General features: G+C 43.9%; 1 protein-coding gene across 1 annotated transcript; it reads left to right on the top strand.

Annotated features, from left to right (window-relative positions):
- The first annotated feature begins 1,530 nt into the window (after positions 1–1,530).
- On the top strand, positions 1,531–15,402 carry LOC149276649 (aquaporin-7-like). Its single transcript, XM_089503424.1, has 6 exons — positions 1,531–1,638; positions 10,246–10,372; positions 10,715–10,852; positions 11,451–11,569; positions 11,968–12,185; positions 15,228–15,402. The coding sequence occupies exons 1-6, from the start codon at positions 1,531–1,533 to the stop codon at positions 15,400–15,402; spliced, it is 885 nt and encodes a 294-aa protein (XP_089359550.1).
- The last annotated feature ends 3,937 nt before the right edge of the window (positions 15,403–19,339 follow it).

Raw genomic sequence — 19,339 nt, forward strand, 5'->3', positions numbered from 1 at the left:
GGTGACTGTGTGTGTTCTAATGTATATATTAGATAGTGATTGGGGGGCCACTGGGCCTTACCACAGGGGGAGGGGGTTAATTAGAATCATTGTGGAGAGTACGGCAATTGCAGTTTAACGTTGACAAATGTAAAATAATGCACTTGAGAAAAGATGACAAGAGACTTGGGAAAGACTAAAGGATCTCAGTATGTCCGGCATGAAGAGAGAGAGGGGATGGAGGAGAGACATTTAAATACAGAAAGGGATTTAACAAAGTACAGGAGGGAATTTATTTCAAAGGAGGAGAAAAGTTACAACAAGAGACCGGAATCTAACACTAGAGAAACAGAGACTGACATGGAATGACTTGAAGTTTTTACTGAGAAGACAAAAACCTTAATCAGTCGTTGGTCTCGTCTTAGGTTCAGGAGCCGGATGTCTATCCCATGCATGTTTAATACCCTCGCTGTATTACCCTCTACCACTTCTGCTTCCCTCACCTTACGGTGCACTCCATCATTCTTATCCCAGCACCTCCCAATGAGCTCCCAATGAGCTCTGGATGAACTTTTCTACCAGCCTAGTCCACAATGATATTTAGAACAATCTAGTGTCAGATACATTATATCACCAAGCTCCAAGAAAGAGCAATTGTGATTCGAAGCCAATCAAGACTGCACGACACCCATACCGCGTCTACCCAACATGCTTCTCTACACTCCGGGACCCACAATCCCTCAGCATTCCCCAGACAGGTGGTCTTCTTTACCCCAACAATAGTTTGAGGGGACGGCGGTTTGGTCTCTTCATAAATTTATTCTCTTACCAGCCTGAATCTAAGACGAGACCACCGACTGATTAAGGTTTGAGTCTTTACAGCAGAGAGAAACTAGACGGGGGCCGAATGGGGCCAATCTGCCAGCAGATTCTACGTTTCGAGACACGCTTTATTCTCTGCTATCAGATCTTTTCTTCTTGTTCTTTTCTGTTAGAAGAAAAGCGTCAGCTCAGAGAAAGCAGAGAGGGAACATTAAGACGCTACAAGATATCCAAAAATGGCCACATTGTGCGTCACATAAGAACCAAAGGTACGGAAGGCCCCGTTCAAAGAGCTTACGATCTAGAAGGAGGTGTTGTATATTTTAAGAGTGGCATTCCCACCAAAACCAGCTTCTCCTTGACCAAAAGCTGCCCAGACTATCCTTTTTACATTCCTACTATTGCGACGACACATTGTATCTCAATACAAAAAGAATCCTGCAGCATTTATATGGGAGAGTTTCATTTTGCTGTTACAACGTGTCACATCCATGCCGTTTCTGGAAATAATAAGCGGCTGGACCTTGGAGCTATCCGGAGAGAAGGGTGGAGGCAGATAGACAGATCCCCGTATTGATTGCAATAAGTCTTTCCTCCCAGTCACTTTTTAAGCTCTGCTCGTCCGTTCGTCTTTAAGTGACGCTCGTTAGTGTTTAACAGAACAGCTGCCTGCAGGAGTCAAAGTGTAACACGGGGCCATCATAGCCGCTGCCAACCACCAAAACCAACATGAAGACGGGCAAATCCATCGTCAGAAAGATCCACGGGGCCATTTCTATACGGAACCGGTGGGCGCGGGAGGCGTTGGCCGAATTATTAGCCACGTTTGTCATGATGGTAAGACCAAGTGGGGGGGTTTTTTTGGGTGGGATTTTGTATATTTTTTGGTTGAAAGATTATTTTTAAAATTATTATGTGTCTTTTGTTTTAGTCCAAATGCACTTGATAACCAACAAATATTCAAGGAAATGGGAAAGTACATAAGAAATATAAGAAAACATGAGATTGGATTTAAAATATATCATATTTGTTACACAAAATAAACTGCACAATATTAACTGTATAATATGAAAAAGGATTGTTACTTTGATGTGACAGCGCTGCAGTATATGATGGTGCTATGTAAAACCATAAATAATAATAATATTCCTATATAGGTGAGCAAAATTATTGCTGACTTTGTAATGAAAAGTATTTATATATAACATAATGATAATATAATTGTAATTATGATTAATATATATATATATATGTACACTGTATTTAATACAGTATATACCGTATATATAAATATAATATAATGATATAATTGTAATGATGTTTTATATATATATATATATACATATATATATATACTGTATATAATACAGTATATATATTATATATATATATTAGTATACACATATATATTAGTATATATATAATATATGTATATATTAGTTTATATATATATATATATATATATGCTTTACAGTTTACAGTATAATATATCTGGATGCAATATGTATGACTACATTAGGAAAGGAGGTCCCTGACCAGAAGAGCTTACAGTCTAATTCTGTTTGCAGTGGTGTTATACAGGAATTCTGCCTTATTACAGAAATTTTTTTTCCAGTGCTCGAAAAATGTAACAATTTAATCTGTACAAAGACATGTGTTTAACCGCGTTCTACAAACTAGGAATTTTTTTTTTTTAAAAGGAATAAAAATTACAGATCAGCAGAGTCCATCTCCTCGTTATTATTGTACCCACATTATTATTTATATATTGTGTTACTATAATTAATTACTATTATTTCTGGGAAATATTATATATTTCAATAATTTTCTGAAAACATTAATTTCCAAATAATAAATAACACTGCACTCAATTTTTATATTTATAAAAATATAAATTATATAAAAATATTTCATATATATATATATATATATATTCCACAGAACAGAGATGTGCACTCACCCTTTATACTGATCCATATACATCAGTTCTGGCACTTTTTATTGCATTCTGAATAGGAATATAAGCATTTGGTATTTTCAGGGTTAATTTTTTTTTTTCTTTCTTGGAGTCTACTACACCAGGATATTAATGGTTAACCTCGGAGTGAATATGGGTTACTGATACATAACTGTTTTCTCAGCGCCCTTTTAAAACTACTGAACCGACACCACCTGTGCCAAAGCAGAATTCCCTTTAGATCCGAAGGTCCGTCCGTTTATCAAAAAATGCTAGAAAAGCCGGCCAAAAACCTGTTTGCCTTTCTTAACGTCCGCGGAGGTTTGCGTTAGAGGGTTGCTGTATTTGCATTAATAGGCAGGTAAGGCTTGGTACCTGTTTGGGTTATCAGCCAGAGGGGCTTATCCTGCTTCACAATTCATAAGGAGATACATACCTGCCAAGTTCCTTGGATTTCCAAGAACAGTCCAGCGCTTTTTACTTGGTGACTCGCTTTCACGGTGACCTGCCGATTGTCTTCGGGATGGGATCTTAGAAAGAGAGGTCCCAGAAAGCTGCGTTCCCTGCGTTCCGTTAAGAAACGGATTATGTTTTTTTTTTCCTATTTTTCTCTCAGGGTTTTTGCCCCAGTCTCAGGGTCTCAGGGGCAGATTCTCGGGGTCACACAGTCTGGAGTCGCTCCTGTTCTCCCCTTCGCTGGGATCCCAAGTTGGTGTTTTTGCTCCCAGTATGTTACGGTTGATATCTCTGCTTGAATGCAGGTGTCTCAATTAAATGTATCTTTATATAATGACAAGCCAACTTGCCCACGGGGGCCGTTATCAGAGCCATTTGGGTAACACGTTTGGTGAGTCGCTGCAAAGAATCTTCATGATTGACTATTAAAGGGTTAATATTTTCCGAATTTCAGTCCCCGGGGTATTTTGATTTCCCGGGCCTGTAAGTAAATCATGGTGTTTTATGTATTGGGCCAGATTGGGGATAACGAGGTGGCCCGACCATTTTAAAGCCGGCAGCCACTTAACGGTGTAAGCGCGACTGACGGTGGCCACACACTGCGTACGGAGCGATGTTGGGCAGCAGCGGTGTGACAGGTGGCCAGTCCGGGCCGGCTTGTGATTGAGCATATTTATAGAAATCTACTAACCATCTGATTTCTGACTTCATCAGAATTGCATACGTGCGAGGGCCGCACTCATTTTTGAAAATATGGCCTTTAATAAAATATGCAGATTAAAATAAAGTAAATGACGCAAAACCTTTACTTTTCCTCTCACTGATTTCTGGGATTTCTGGGCCTACAAATTCAGGATTCTGGATAAGTAAAAATAAAATAGTTCTATTTATTTTAGGGAGTCACTAAAGTGAAAATTCGGGACCAAAACCGAAAATTCAGGGTTCACTTAGCCGAAACTGAAAGTGACCCCCCACACACTTTTAATAAAAGTAAGTTACACACCAAAATTGTACAAAAAATTATATATTATGATTGTTAACAGCAATCTCAGGCATACCCAGATTCCAGCATGTACTGGTTGGCCGGGCATTGTATTTTTTGTCCAATTTTAGTGTGTAACCACACTTTTATTAAAAGTAACACAACAATATGACTTGGCATGATAGGAATGTGATTGCTAACAGCAAACACACTCTTTTTATACCCAGGCAACCAGTGAATGCTGGAGACTGTGATTGCTGTTAGCAGATTGCTGTTAGTTGTTAGCAATCACACTCCTATCATCCCAAGTCAGCCAGTACATGCTGGTACAGGGTGGCTGTAAGTGCAGACCCCATACTGCTGGCAGCATCAATACACAAGGGGGGCAGCTAGCCAGGTTTCAGCATGTAGTGGCTGACTTGGCATGATAGGAGTGGGATTGTTAACAGCAAACACAGTCCCATCATGCCTAGATTCCAGCACTTACACATCCATGCTATTACACACACACACAAATTCATTCATTCACAGATTCATTCCCTCAATCAGGCATACTCATTCAAACACCCTCCCCACCCCCTTACCTGCTCTACAGCTCTCGATGCCGCTCACAGACTTGAGCAGGGGGCGCGGCCTCCCTCGTTCTCCCCACAGAGGAAGCGGGACTGGAGCAGAGAATAGACCCTCCCACAAGTAAGCAGCAGGGCTCTTGTGATCCTGGCTGCTGATCTCACGCACCTCGAGGCCGCATTTTGGACGCCCCTGTTCTAGACCAAAAAATAGTGTTTTGTCTCCACTACCTCTGTGCATAATGTCATTTAGGAATAATAAAGCTATTCATTAAAATGGGGCACCCTTTTGGGGGTCGTGGAAAAGGTCAGTAAACATACGGAATCCGCAAACTACGGGGGAGGGGCAAGAGGCGTTTCTAAGAAAGCACAACAGAAACGGACCTAATATTCTTTAGTTCATGGCATGCATGGGCTCTCTCTTTTCTGGGGGAGTGGCTTTGTAAAGGGGAGGGGCTAGTTATGCATAGGGAAGGGATAGGTGGGTAGAGGGGGCAGGGCTTTAAATGGTACGGGAGTGGGGGGTGGAGAGTGAGGGCCTGGCAGGAAGTAAGCAAGAAGTGCGCATTGCCAAATACCGCTCCCCTACCCAGAGAAAAAGAAAGTGACCCGGAGACCCAGGGAAGCCGCACTTCACCCAGAGACTCCGGGTCCAACCTAGAGAGTTCCCCGACGAGACGGGCCGACCAAGAATAATATTTAGTATAATACGTTTCCAGGACCACAGTAGTCTCTTCTTTAACTGCAATCTGAAAAAGGGGACCTATGTGCTCTCAAACCGTTCCATCTGAAGAAGAGACATCTGAGATCCTGAAAGTTTACCTGACTTAATTTTTTTTAAGGTATTATGCGCGACTAAAGACCCTGTCGATCGTCGTTAGTACAGTTATCAATAAAGCTTGTAAAATAAAACGGCCGCGATAAAAACATCCAGTATTATTCAAAGTATCGGCCCAGTGCTCAGTGAGGCGCGTAAGCATCGCTTCCGATCGGTGGCCATTAACCTTTCGCTGGCCTTTACCGCTTCCTGATATTTCTCTTCGTTTAACACGAATATTATACTTTGTTTGTCTCAGTAAAGAGAGCAGGCCTCCCACACGCTCCACGTCTAGTGTTTGCCGATGTCGTATGAAATGTTTGCTCATTATCTCCACTCGGAGTGTCAGCCGGGGGGGGGGGGGATAAAAAAACGACAACTTTAAATTAAAAAAAAAAAAAAAAAAAGGTTTCAGTGGTGAAAGGGTTAATAGGTAGAGTAACCAATACCCCGGCAGTTTGGGGGGTAACCGTCCGGAACGCGCGTATTTATTTTTTATTATCTATTTTTTTTCTATGCCAGCCGCTATCAGGCCCGGCGAGCGTTGGTGTTTGTCGGAGAGGCCAGTGTGCGTTCCGATAAGCGTGCTGGGTGAAAGGTGTTTTGGGGACACTGTATTATTATCATCGTTTTCTATTGCGCCATCATATTCCGCAGCGCTGTACAATGGGTATTAATGGTTTTCCGAAACTAGAAGTTACTGGATGTTTTTTTTGGCCAAAATGTATCCATTCCCCCCCCCCCAGAACGTCTGCTACAAGGTGTCACATTGTAACAAGTTCAATGAATTTCTTCTTCTTTATGGAATGGTTTGGACCTCTGGTTTGGACGTTTACCCCGGTCTCACTGGAGGGACATCTGTGCGTGGGAAGCTCTGGCCAGCACCTTGGGGGTACAAAGACTGTAATAGCCCCCCAAAATTCTGCTGTCCCTACACATACAGGGGTGAAAAGCCCCCAGGGGCATTTAAAGTATTCTAAAGCTTCATGTCTGAGCTTCTCCGAGCTCCACGAGACACTTAGAGCCTTCAACAACTGCTCTTTTCTCAACACGCCAAGAACATATATATTATTTATTGAGCTGGGTTGAGTCATGTTTTGGGAGAATTCTCTGCATTTTTGGTATGATCTCTCAAAGCTCCTGGAATGGTCTAATGTTCCAAGTGGACTTTGATTGTCACCTTGTCCTGCGGCCAAGCGCACTCCACACTCATTCCAAACAATGGACCACAGCCGCTAACAATAAAGATCAATAATTCTTATTTTTCATTATTTTCGCACATTTGTTATGTAAACATAATATTTCTGCAAGTGAAGGTGGTAGATAAGTGGAACAGCCTCCCAGCAGAAGTGGTAGAGGGTAATACAGTGAGGGTATTAAACATGCATGGGATAGACATACGGCTCCTGAATCTAAGACGAGACCAACGACTGATTAAGGTTTGAGTCGTTACAGCGGGAGACACTCACTTTCAATCAAGATGATAAAAACATTAATTTACATAATAATTTGCACCGGGGATGAACCATCGAACACCTTTAGGAACGGAGATTGTCTGACCTTCTTAATAGCATCGTAAGCCCTGAGCAAAGCAATGCAGTGGGGTCCCTACCGCCCCCCACCAAAAACAAAAAAAATTGCCCTAGCCTGGGCAACTGCCACCATACTCCACGGCACCATACAATGGGTTAACAGGGCTTACATAACAATGTGGACAGAATAAAAGGCAGCGGCGGCCCTGCTCACAGGAGCTTACAATCTATAATGTAAATAACCAATCAGCACAACTGGGAACTTTCAGGCTCCGGCTTCGCGGAGCCCAATTTTGCGGGATGTAGGTAGGCGGTCCTGATGACATTGGTGGGCGTTTCCACTGATTTCAGGGGGCAGTCCTGCTGATGTTGGGGGCCGTCCCGGCGATGTCAAGGGCCAGTTGTCGAAGGGAAAGTGGGGGCAAGGAGTGGGACACCCCCCATGATGTTCCTGCAGGGTAAATAGCTGGGGGAGTGGGTAAATACAGGTGAAATGAATCCCCTTTGCATTTGGGGGACAAGGCAAAAAGAAACCCCTCAGATATCATGTGTGTTGAAGTGTCCCTTTAATCATAGGGTACGGAAGCCCCACGAGCCCAAACTTATCAAAAGTGCACGACTCATGTCTAAAAATCACAATTAAAAAGGTGACCAATCAGAGAATAGTCGTCAGGTGATAACAACCGACGTACGGAAGGTAAACGAACCGACGGCGTCTACACAGAGGTACAATAACTCATATACTTCAACGCAGATAAACCCGCCAAACATTAACAGCCCGCGTGCACCCGTCTCAGGCCAAGCCATGGCAGCCAACGCCAACGCCAGGGCCAATTGGGGCCATAAATGCTTCAGGAACGCCTGAGGCCCGTATCTAAGGTCAAGGATTAAGAAAAAGCGATAATAGACGTGAGGAGGAAAACAAACACGGAATGCGGGAAAAATAATCATTTTACTTTTTAACACTGCCGATTGTGATACCAACCCCGACAGTGTGCGGCTCCGGTGACAACTACTAAAAGAAGACTGAGAAAATGATTGGCTGTGTAATACATCTATCTCAAAGGGGACGAGGCAACATCTAGGGGCCGCGTGCAGGAATTGATTCCGGTGCAAACTTTTACACATGTCTTATCACCATGGCAACAACCGAATGGCCTGATTAGACCATTTTAGTGTTTTCTATAGCGGAAAAAAAACACTTTTCCAACTTTGCACCAGATTCATTTTATAGATTTAGGATTGAAAGCTACGGGAAAAGCTCAAATACTTCCCAACAGCCCTGCTTTCAATAGACGAGTCCCGCTATTGCCCCGTTTTTGCAGGCAGGGTTGGGGGAATCCTTTGATCTGCCCTGATTGGCCCGGAATCGGTGGCGATCTGGGCCCCCCAACACTCAATTCTGGCATCTGAAAAGTCGGGGTGTATGGTGATTGGCTAATATGGCTTGTGGCATAGGTTGCCATGGAAACAAAGGTATTGCATTACCTATATTTTATTCAAATATTGAATCCAGTGGATCTTCTGTAAAGTTTAAGCAACTTTGGTGAAAGGTGGTAACAATGGAGCTATCACCATAGCAACAATAGTTTCCGTTTTAGTACTTTACACCAGAATAGCTCATTATATGTACGTCTAAAAAAAATCAGAGTGACTGGTGGGGACAAGACCCATCCGGCCCCCGTCTAGTCGCCCGTCTCTCCTGCTGTAAAGACTCAAACCTTAATCAGTCGTTGGTCTCGTCTTAGATTCAGGAGCCGTATGTCTATCCCATGCGTGTTTAATCCCCTCACTGTATTACCCTCTACCACCTCTGCTGGGAGGCTGCTCCATTTATCTACTACATTCTAAGTAAAGTATAAGCCAACGTTTACTAAATACTGCTATTCTAATTTTGTATGGTTTTAATATGTTAGATTGTAAGCTCACATATGTGGCTCTCATAAACCCACCATTCCTGCCATTTTTTTCCATCAACCATCTAATTTTTACCTGTTGCCTCCCAGCATTATAGGGGGGGGAGGGTATATAAAGCTGATTAAGTACCGTAATTGATTTCCTTCTGTATGTTTATACCTCCCACATACTGCAGGGGGCAGCAACACGTAAAAATTTGACATGTCCTCCAATAAAATGCTGATATGGCAACCGTTGATGGTATAGCGGCTCTTTAATGTGCCAGGATCTCCGATAGGGGGTTCACAGTACCCTGGCAGCTCTCTCCATACCCCTGAGCGGCTCTGGGTGACCTACACGTTAATTACTGTAACAGGGCCACAGTATCTGTTAGCGCCTTCAAGCAAAATAATATATATATTAAAATAAATAATATAAATAATAATAAAATAATATAAATACTTATAATACTAAAATATTATAATGCATTTCCTAGATTGTAAGCGCCTTAGATCTCTAAGTCCAATTTGTTATGTGCTTCTGTACTTGTTATGTCCTCTTTACCCTATATATATATATATATATATATATATATATATATATATATATATATATTGCTATATGGTAACGCTATATAAATATATGGTATATATATATAGATAATAATTTCAAAGTAGCTCTTGAAATATTATTTATTTATTATAATTTTATTTGCACATGTATATTTATGGAAGGGAATGGGGGGCCCCCGTATCAGTCCCAAATCCCACTGTCCTCCCAAGCTCTCTGTGGGACAGCAGGATGATATGGCAAGAACAGGACTGTTCCACACAAAGCAAGACAGTTGGGAGGTATGCCTTAGCGTCCAAAGGCTGGGAGAATACAGAAAAACAATAAAATCTCTTAAAATTTTTAACGAAAGTTCTTGCGATTCACTGCTGGAGCCTTATTAGTAAGAGGGTGGTAGATAAGGGGAACGGCCTCCCAGCAGAAGTGGTAGAGGGTAATACAGTGAGGGGATTAAACATGCATGGGATAGACATACGGCTCCTGAATCTAAGACGAGACCAACGACTGATTAAGGTTTGAGTCTTTACAGCAGGAGAAACGGGTGACTAGACGGGGGCCGAATGGGGCCGATCTGCTGGTGGGATCTGAGTGGTAGAAGCGAAGGGCAATGTCTGATTCGACGGCTTCTGCTGAGAATGATTTATAAAGCCTGTTTTCTTTCGCAGCTCTTTGGTTTAGGTGCCGTGGCCCAAGTGGTTCTGGGTAAGAAGCAGTTCGGACAGTATCTGAGTATTAACCTGTCCTTCGGATTTGGGGTCACCATGGGAATCCACGTCGCCGGAGGGGTGTCTGGTGAGCGCTTCCCAGCGTGCATTCCGATGAAAAACCACAGACAGTTTATTGGTTACAGTGTCACTCACGTAATATTTATACCATATATATACACTGTATATGTCTGTCTATATATAATATTAATTATATATTTATTCATTCAAAATATTGCAATTATCAGTTGGTGGTATATTTGCAAAATATAAATTTTTTTACATTAGTTTACAGTAAATAAATTAGCACAAAAAATACATATTGTATAAAAAAAAAAAAAAAAGGAAATTGAATGCAAAATAAAACAAAAATGTGATTATTATTATTATTGTTATTGAGTTACTCTTTCTTCTCTTTTTTTTTTTCCAGGCGCTCACATGAATTGCGCGGTTTCCCTGACGAACTGTGTTCTGGGGCGGCTCCCGTGGAGAAAGCTCCCCGTTTACGTGATGGCGCAGATGCTCGGGGCCTTCCTGGCGGCGGCCGTGGTGTTTTGTCTGTATTACGGTACTGTTGCATCTAGAAAATGTATGGCGTGTAGACAATTTCTATTTTTTTGCGGTGATTTATGACCCGCAGCGCAGGGATTATGACATCATATCCATACCAGGGAACATCCCGGCTCTGCCCTCCTAGAGTTCTCCTTATTTGTGATGCGCATAGGTGGTCGGCTGATGCCAGTGGGCGGTCCTAGTGAATGCTGCTCGGGGGAATGGCCGTGGGAAGTGGGGTGTGCCACCACTCTGCTCTCCCGCGACCTGGAGTATCCCCATGGTGACCTGCAGAAGCGACGTGGAGGGGGCAGCTGGTGGTGGTGCCCTGGGTTAGGAGGGCAGTCACTCTTTGGGACCCTAAATCCCTGTGTCTCTCCTCCCCCGATGCCCCTCTTCTCTAGGAGGTGAGAATGTTTGCTGGGTATGAGGGTATCGCAGGGTTCTACGGCCCTAAAAGCCCCGGTAATGTATATAGAAACATAAATTACTGGGTAAATGGAGGTGGTTTTTATTGCTGGGGGGCGCCATAGACTGGAGCAAAATTCTGCAGATATAATAATTCAGAAAGAATGTATTTTTTTTTTTTAAATATGACTTTTTTTGTGTAACAGAGGCTCTGAACAATTATACTGGAGGAAACTTCACAGTGAGCGGCCCCTTGGCCACCGCTAGCATCTTCGCCACGTATCCCGAGCCCTACCTGACCATCGGGGGGGGCTTTCTTGACCAGGTGAGTTGCACAGTAAGCATTTACAAGTTTTATCTTTTAAAGAGAATTCCCATCAATATTTTATTACTAGTTTTAAATCAAAAATATATTTTTGAAAAATATTGGTTTCTTTTTTTAAATGTTTTTGCCCCGTAATATAATGTTTTTTATGGCTGCTGCATATCGGCCATTTGTATGATTCTCGCTCTGTTCTCTGACCCCCGATCTACTAAACCGGCACGCACATTGCTAAAATGACTGTAAGCTCTTTGGAGCAGCGAGTGAGGTATTGAGTGAAAATAAACCCGCCGTAGAAACTGAAAAAGGTCTCTGGGTTCTTTTTATGGCACCTTTGCTGTTGGGAATGTTTTGTAGAAGTGGAACTGCAGCTTTAAGGGTTGTTGTATCTACCCATTTAGGTGATCGGCACCGGAGCGCTGCTGTTGTGTATCTTGGCCATCAATGATAAGAAGAACAGCCCTGCCTTGGACGGCACCCATGCCCTGCTGGTTGGACTCCTTGTCACGGTCATCGGGATGTCCATGGGAATGAATTCGGGATACGCCATTAATCCGGCCAGAGACCTCGGCCCTCGCGTCTTCACCGCCATGGCTGGCTGGGGAATGGAGGTTTTCAGGTAAAATCACGTTAACTCTGTGTAAAGATCTGCATCCTAGAGACAGAGGGTATTAATATTCTGAATGGAGTCACCTGGATTCAAGCAGGGATTCCAGCTGTGATAAAGCAGGGAGAAAAGCACCAATCGGGACGCTCAGATAGATATCATTAAATCAGAGGAGAATATGAAGGAGTCGGCTCCAGACTGCTACTGTTATTGTTTTATATAGCGCCATCAAACTCTGTAGCGATGTACAATGGGTAGACAGGACGTAACAAGTAGTATGTAACAGAACAAATTGACTAACAGAGACAACAGGTGAGGAGGGCCCGGCTCAAACCCCATTAACCCCGAGGCCCGGAGAATCTGCCCCATTCACCCCGACAATCTGCCCCATTCACCCCGAGAACCTGAGACTAGGGTAAAACCACTAGAATTCTGCCCATTCACCCTGAAACTATGAGAATGGGATAAAAACCAAGAGAATGTGCATATTAACCCTAAGAGTGGGGTAAAAAAACATGAGAAGCTGCCCCATTTACCCCGAGACCGGGGTAAAACCACAAAAAATCTACCCATTCACCCTAAGATTGGGGTAAAACCACTAAAAATGTACCCATTCACCCTGAGACTATGAGAATGGGTCAAAAACCCTGAGAATCTGCCCATTTACCCCAAGACTAGGGTAAAACCCTGTGAATCTGCCCCATTCACCAGGAGGAAGAGATGACGAGAAACGTGGCGGCCATGAAGACGGCGCGTGCCTTTACTATTCGGATAATATTTATAGCATGAAACGGAATGAAATACACATTACTGCCCACGTCACGGCGATAACCCGCCTCATGCCAGAGATAACGGCCCGGCCCGTATCGCGTTTGTAGGAACACCTCTGTTATCAGGGGTAGATGATTAGAGGCAGCCAGCTACAATGTATATATAATATATACGGTATATTTATATAAATAAACCCTCTTGGAGGAGGGGAGACATTTTAAAACAAGTGGGTCAGAGGCTTACTTTACTGCCAGGGTGGTTGATAAGTGGAACAGCCTCCCAGCAGAAGTGGTAGAGGCTCCTGAATCTAAAACAAGACCAACGACTGATTGAGGTTTGAGTCTTTACTGCAGGAAAAACAGGCAGACTAGATGAGGGCCAAATGGGGCCGATCTGCCGGCAGCTGCCATTCCACCTACAGGGCTGAACCCCCAGCGGGAAGAATAAAATGACAGATCGGCTAAGGCTGTTTTGCTTAACGTACTAGAGGGCTGCATTTAATGTTTTGTGCAAGTGGGACAGAAGCTTTAAAGGAGCTGCATATATAAATATATATATATATAGATTGCAGGGGTTACCTTTACGTGGAAACCTAAACCGTCCCGGCAAACACAGACCTGGAACCTGCTCACTGTGACTGTAATACTTAAACTTACTATTCTTATCACAGAATTACTGGAAATAGCATTTATTGTTAACACCTTACACTCCCACTGGAATAAATTCGTCATCAGAGGGGTTTATTCACTAAGTCTGGAGCTGACTGGAGCTGCTTCTTGGACACTTGGATGAGTTGGATGAAAAGAAGTAGATTTGGGATATAAATATATATTTTTAATGTTTATTGCCTCCTGAAAGTTGAGCCACTCTGGCTTGGGAAAAACAACAGCTCGGGGGGTTAATTCCACCGTTCAAAGGCCCTGTAATCAAGGGACCTTTTCACAGCTTCTAATTATTCAGCGAAACCCTCTAAAAGTAAAATATTCACAACGGTGCGAAAATTTGAGGTCACTCAGCTTTTTTCATGGAAATTTCTGTCTGTAACATAATTACAAAAGGGTTTTCTGACCATCAATTATGCTTTTAAACGTAAACTTGGATCAGCAAACACAACGTGCCATTGGAACACAGGAGTGATGGGAGTGATAAAGGGCCATTGGAACACAGGAGTGATGGGAGTGATAAAGGGCCATTGGAACACAGGAGTGATGGGAGTGATAAAGGGCCATTGGAACACAGGAGTGATGGGAGTGATAAAGGGCCATTGGAACACAGGAGTGATGGGAGTGATAAAGGGCCATTGGAACACAGGAGGGCCGTTGTACGCCTATGAAGAGATTGCATTAAAAATAAGCCATTTATGACATTAACCCCATCTGCGCTGGATTTCTGATCTACTTCATGTTATTTTTTTAATGGACAAAATCTGCTTATCTTACAAAAACAAGGAAGCTTCTAAGTGACCCCAACCTTTTGACCGGTAGGTAATCGTGATGTCTCACTTAAAATGCTATTAAATGTACTTCACACATTATAAAAATCCCCACCAACCGAAATTATTTTATGAAATACGACCCTTTTAAAGAAATCATCAGTGATAAAAAAAAAATCTGGGCTTTAAATGTTGTAGTGGCCCCCCCCTTGCACACTCCTTGTACAACACTGCAGAATATGGTGGCACTATATAAAACAAATAATATTAATAATGAAAATAATAATAGTAATAATAATAAAAAAAATAACTATATTTCCCCTTTGTAGACCCCCCCCTATATGCATTTGGTATACTCCGGTGCTGGTTTGGTGGAATAAGTGCGTCTATTGATTTTAATGGGAGTTCTTTCCTGCCACTCGGCTGCTTTTACCTGATTACGACAAACCATTCGCATTGACTTTCATCGCATTAGCTCGGGATAACCGCGGAGTGTATTTGTTTGTATTGTTTCATGTGGATACTATCTTTGTTACACTCCCTGTACAGCATCGCCGCTCGTTATCTTTCCAGTAACGCTGATTAGTTCCCGCGCTGCCCAGCACACACACACACTGATTTTATTTTATCAAAGTAGTTCATGTCGCTAAGAACCCTAATCTGCTCCCGAGGAAAGCGCATTCACCCCAAAGGGCGTCACGGGGACATACGCTTTATGCTCACGTTGGCACGGTTCACGTCTCATTGAATGATGGTTACTGTGACACTGACAGGGGTGGATTAGAAACCCCTGTTAGCTTTGGTGTGTAGTTGTTAACCATCTCTTCACCGGTCATATTTTCTCTTCTCAGGGCTGGCAATTACTGGTGTTGGGTCCCCATAGTTGCTCCTTTGGTTGGTGGTCTGACCGGCGCGTTTCTCTACCAGCTGTTGGTTGCTTTGCACCACCAGCCCAAAGAGGAGGACAAGAAGATGCATGAGATGGAGAAAGGGAACTTGGAGAACATGACTTCCGAATACATGTGACTCTCAGAAGAGCATGGATGATCCTAAGACTGATGTTGCCCACTGGGGTATCGATGAGGTCATCGTGCATCACAAAGAGTTCTCTGAGCTTTTGTTAGACAAATAGATATAATACCAGTATAAGTTTACTGTAATCCCATTACAATCCATCTCCTGTGATCCCCATTCATTTGGCTAGAACCTCATGTCCAGACCATCTGAAAGGAGTCATACGGACAATTGGCAAAACAAGTACACACAAAACTGTATGTATGAATGTATGTGTATGAATGTATGTGTATGAATGTATGTGTGTATGTATGTGTGTGTGTGTGGGGAGGGTTCCTGCTGTATTTAAAGAGCTAATGTATAAGATTCTTTTCAATTACCCACCTGCTCATTAGCAATGTGTTATACTGTGTGCGCTCCTCACATGGGGACATGTTTGTTAAATCTGGTCTAGTCCTTCTCCAAAAGAATCTCACGCGGATACAAACCCAAAGCTACCACTACTTACGGACAAGTGCAGACGTCTCGAGTCCATCTCAGGTTCCTGGAGTCCAAGAAAGGATAACGTTTTGCCCCATCCGGCTGTGGCTTCCGGGAGAACCGACGGACGCTCACGTCTAGCTGATCTTCAGACCGGCGCTGTACATATGTATATACGTGTATATATTTCATTCCACTATTTAACGTAGCTTTAGGCGTATTAAAGAATGACTGCGTGAAATACCAGGGATGAGACGCCAAGTAATATGAAGAGAATTGGATGAGCGGTGGGATGCTGGGGTTTGCGGCTGGTGGGTGGACTGGAGGTCCAAGCAGGGACAAATCCGGATATCGGGTCAAATTCTATGTTGTATTTGAAGAAAGAGATTTCATCCAAGAGGTGGTAATAACGCAATGACAGCTATAGGGTGTATAGCATCTGTGTCTATACATCAACTCTAATCACCCAAAAATATCCAAGCCTAGAGCTGTCTAAAACTCCCGCCCGTGAGGGACATCCAAGAGACGGTTACTTATCCCAACAGCGAGAGTCCCGGAAGCCGTAAGAGCTTGCGGCGTACGTAGAAGGAACGTAGAGGTGACGTTCCTGAAGATCCAACGCCACCACCAGTCCCACCAGATCCGGTCCTACTCTGCTGGACGTTATTCTAATGCTTCAGAAGAAAAACAAAATACTTTCCCTGTTGACGTAACTCCCTTCCCTGATCCTCCCCGGAACGTTCTATATAGAAACAGAGACAATGTATCATTCAGCGTAACCATTTTCTAATATATTATCTGAAAAACGGCAAATAAATACTATAAAAAACTACACGATGTTCTGTGTGTCATATATAGACTCCAAATAACACAAAGGGCTCTTTGTCAACGACCAGTTATTTAGGGTAAATCAGCGGCAGCTACCAGAGGACGGAGGCCGAGATGAAAAAGCCCCAAAGTGGGAAAAGTAGAAGGTCAGTAAACTCATTTATTTTTTGAACAAACTGTATAATATTTTTTATGTAAAAGCCTTATGCCCCCCTATTTGCCACTCTGCCTCCCTGATATGCCTTATACCCTCCTATATGCCACTCTGCCTCCAGAAATGCCTTATAGCCCCTATATGCCCCTGTCCCATGATATGCCTTTTAACACCCTAAATGCATAAATGAGTGGCATATAGGGGTATAAGGCATTTCTGGAGGCAGAGTGGCATATAGGGGCTATAAGGCAGATAATTTATTGGCAAATAAAAGGAAATAAAAACAAAAATGTCTCAATTATAGCTTTTATTAAAAAATAAAATGGAACTTTTTCATCTAAAAATGTTCGCAGTAGCAAATGTTTTGATTCCATTCTGTGTAATGTATTTCATTTATTAGGGCCTTTTAACACTTTTGCTTTCTGGCATTTTAATACAAAAAATGTGATAAAAGAATGTTTTATAGTTATTTGTACACCAAATAGTGTACGACTCGGGTGTGTATAAGGGGTGCGTGTGGGTATAAGAGCTCGACCGCGAGATAAACTATATGGGGCTGCTCTCCAAATGTTTCCAGGGCTGCTTTTTAGTCCCAGTCCGGCCCTGGTGCCATCATATTCTAAGCCTGTCCTGGTGTGTGTGTGTTTGGGTGTCAGTGTGGCAGAGCCTGTCCTGTGTGCGTGTGTGTGTGTGTGTGTGTGTGTGTGTGTGTGTGTGTTTGGGTGTCGGTGTGGCAGAGCCTGTCCTGGTGTGTGTGTTTGGGTGTCCGTGTGGTAGAGCCTGTCCCGTGTGTGTTTGGGTGTCAGTGTGGCAGAGCCTGTCCTGGTGTGTGTGTTTGGGAGTTGGTGTGGCAGAGCCTGTCCTGGTGTGAGCCTGCCCTGTTGTGTGTGTTTGGGTGTCGGTGTGGCAGAGTCTGTCCTCAGGGGCGTAACTAGAAACTATCAGGGCCTCGGTGCGAGAATCTGTTAAGGGCCCCCCCAACCCATCTATCCCTTTCTCACTATCTCCCCTCTCCCTCCCTACCCCCTCATCTCACTATCTCCCCTCTCCCTCCCTACCCCCACTTCTCACGATCTCCCCTCTCCCTCCCTACACCCACTTCTCACGATCTCCCCTCTCCCTCCCTACCCCCCTTCTCACGATCTACCCTCTCCCTCCCTACCCCCCTTCTCACGATCTACCCTCTCCCTCCCTACCCCCCATCTCACGTTCTACCCTCTCCCTCCCTATCCCCTCTTCTCACTATCTCCCCTCTCCCTCCCTACCCCCACTTCTCACGATCTCCCCTCTCCCTCCCTACACCCACTTCTCACGATCTCCCTTCCTACCCCCCTTCTCACGATCTACCCTCTCCCTCCCTACCCCCACTTCTCACGATCTCCCCTCTCCCTCCCTACACCCACTTCTCACGATCTACCCTCTCCCTCCCTACCCCCCTTCTCATGATCTACCCTCTCCCTCCCTACCCCCCCTTCTCACGATCTACCCACTCCCTCCCTACCCCCCTTTGTAGGTCACTTACCGCCAACTCCTGTGTTGGGAACGTGAGGCGTTTGTCTCGGGTGCCGGCACTTCACTGCTGAGCGCCGACATATGACGTCAAACGCCTCATGCTCCCAACACTGCACTCTAGGCAGCGCTGAGGCAGGCGGCGGCGGCAGCAGCAGCAGCGGCGGGGAGCAGAGGAGTCCTGGATTTCTGTCAGTCAGGGGGGCCCAAGAGGTGCTGAGCGGTCGCTTTCAGCAACTGCTCAGCACCCCTTGGGGCCCCCTGACTGGCAGAACTCCAGGGCCCGGTCGCAGTCGCGACCCCTGCGACTCCGGTAGTTCCGCCACTGCCTGTCCTGGTGTGTGTGTCTGGGTGTTGGTGTGACAGAGCCTGTGTTGGTGTGTGTGTTTGGTCATCTGTTTCCTGGCACTTAACTTACAATAGGAATTATTTAATCCAGAGATAAAATACCCACCTGAAGTTGTAGTGACTTCAGGGGACAAAATGTTCAAGGCCCTGAAATCATTTAGTGGAAAAGTTAAGGTATTGTGTTATTTAATCTATAATATTTATTTCAAGGATTAGTCAAACTAAATTGTGGCTTCAGGCTTCGCATGTTGAATGATCAAGTATTATGTTAGTCCAAGTATCATTCCATAGCACATTACTTTTGGCAATATATATATATGTTTTTTCAGTGTTATGATTTAGTGGTGGAAATTATTAATGCCCCCCCAGTTTGACTGTGGTATCTTGTGTGCCCCCCTGTATATTGTTTCTAGAGTCGCCACTGCCAACTGGAAATCTCTTCAATGTGGGGCTCTGGTTCTTCTGGATCTTTGTGGTAACTGTGTTACAGACGCGGCACCCGGGGGCCCAGGGGTGAAGTTATTTTTTGGTAAATGCCCCCCTTACTGCCCTGCGCCCCCCTTACTGCCCCGCGTCCCTCTTACTGCCCCACACCGGGCCTGATTTAGACCTATAAGAATATTATTAATG

The sequence above is a fragment of the Sceloporus occidentalis genome, unplaced genomic scaffold, assembly GCF_023333645.1.
Source record: "Sceloporus occidentalis isolate IW3139 unplaced genomic scaffold, rSceOcc1.0.p SCAF_232, whole genome shotgun sequence".
NCBI classification, from domain to species: domain Eukaryota; kingdom Metazoa; phylum Chordata; class Lepidosauria; order Squamata; family Phrynosomatidae; genus Sceloporus; species Sceloporus occidentalis.

Bases quoted from the DNA above. Each gene is read 5' to 3' on its own strand.
- LOC149276649 (XM_089503424.1), top strand. From the start codon at position 1,531: ATGAAGACGGGCAAATCCATCGTCAGAAAGATCCACGGGGCCATTTCT. The intron at 10,373-10,714 runs GTGAGCGCTTCC...TTTTTTTTCCAG, and splicing joins CGTCGCCGGAGGGGTGTCTG to GCGCTCACATGAATTGCGCG. The intron at 11,570-11,967 runs GTGAGTTGCACA...CTACCCATTTAG, and splicing joins GGGGGGGCTTTCTTGACCAG to GTGATCGGCACCGGAGCGCT.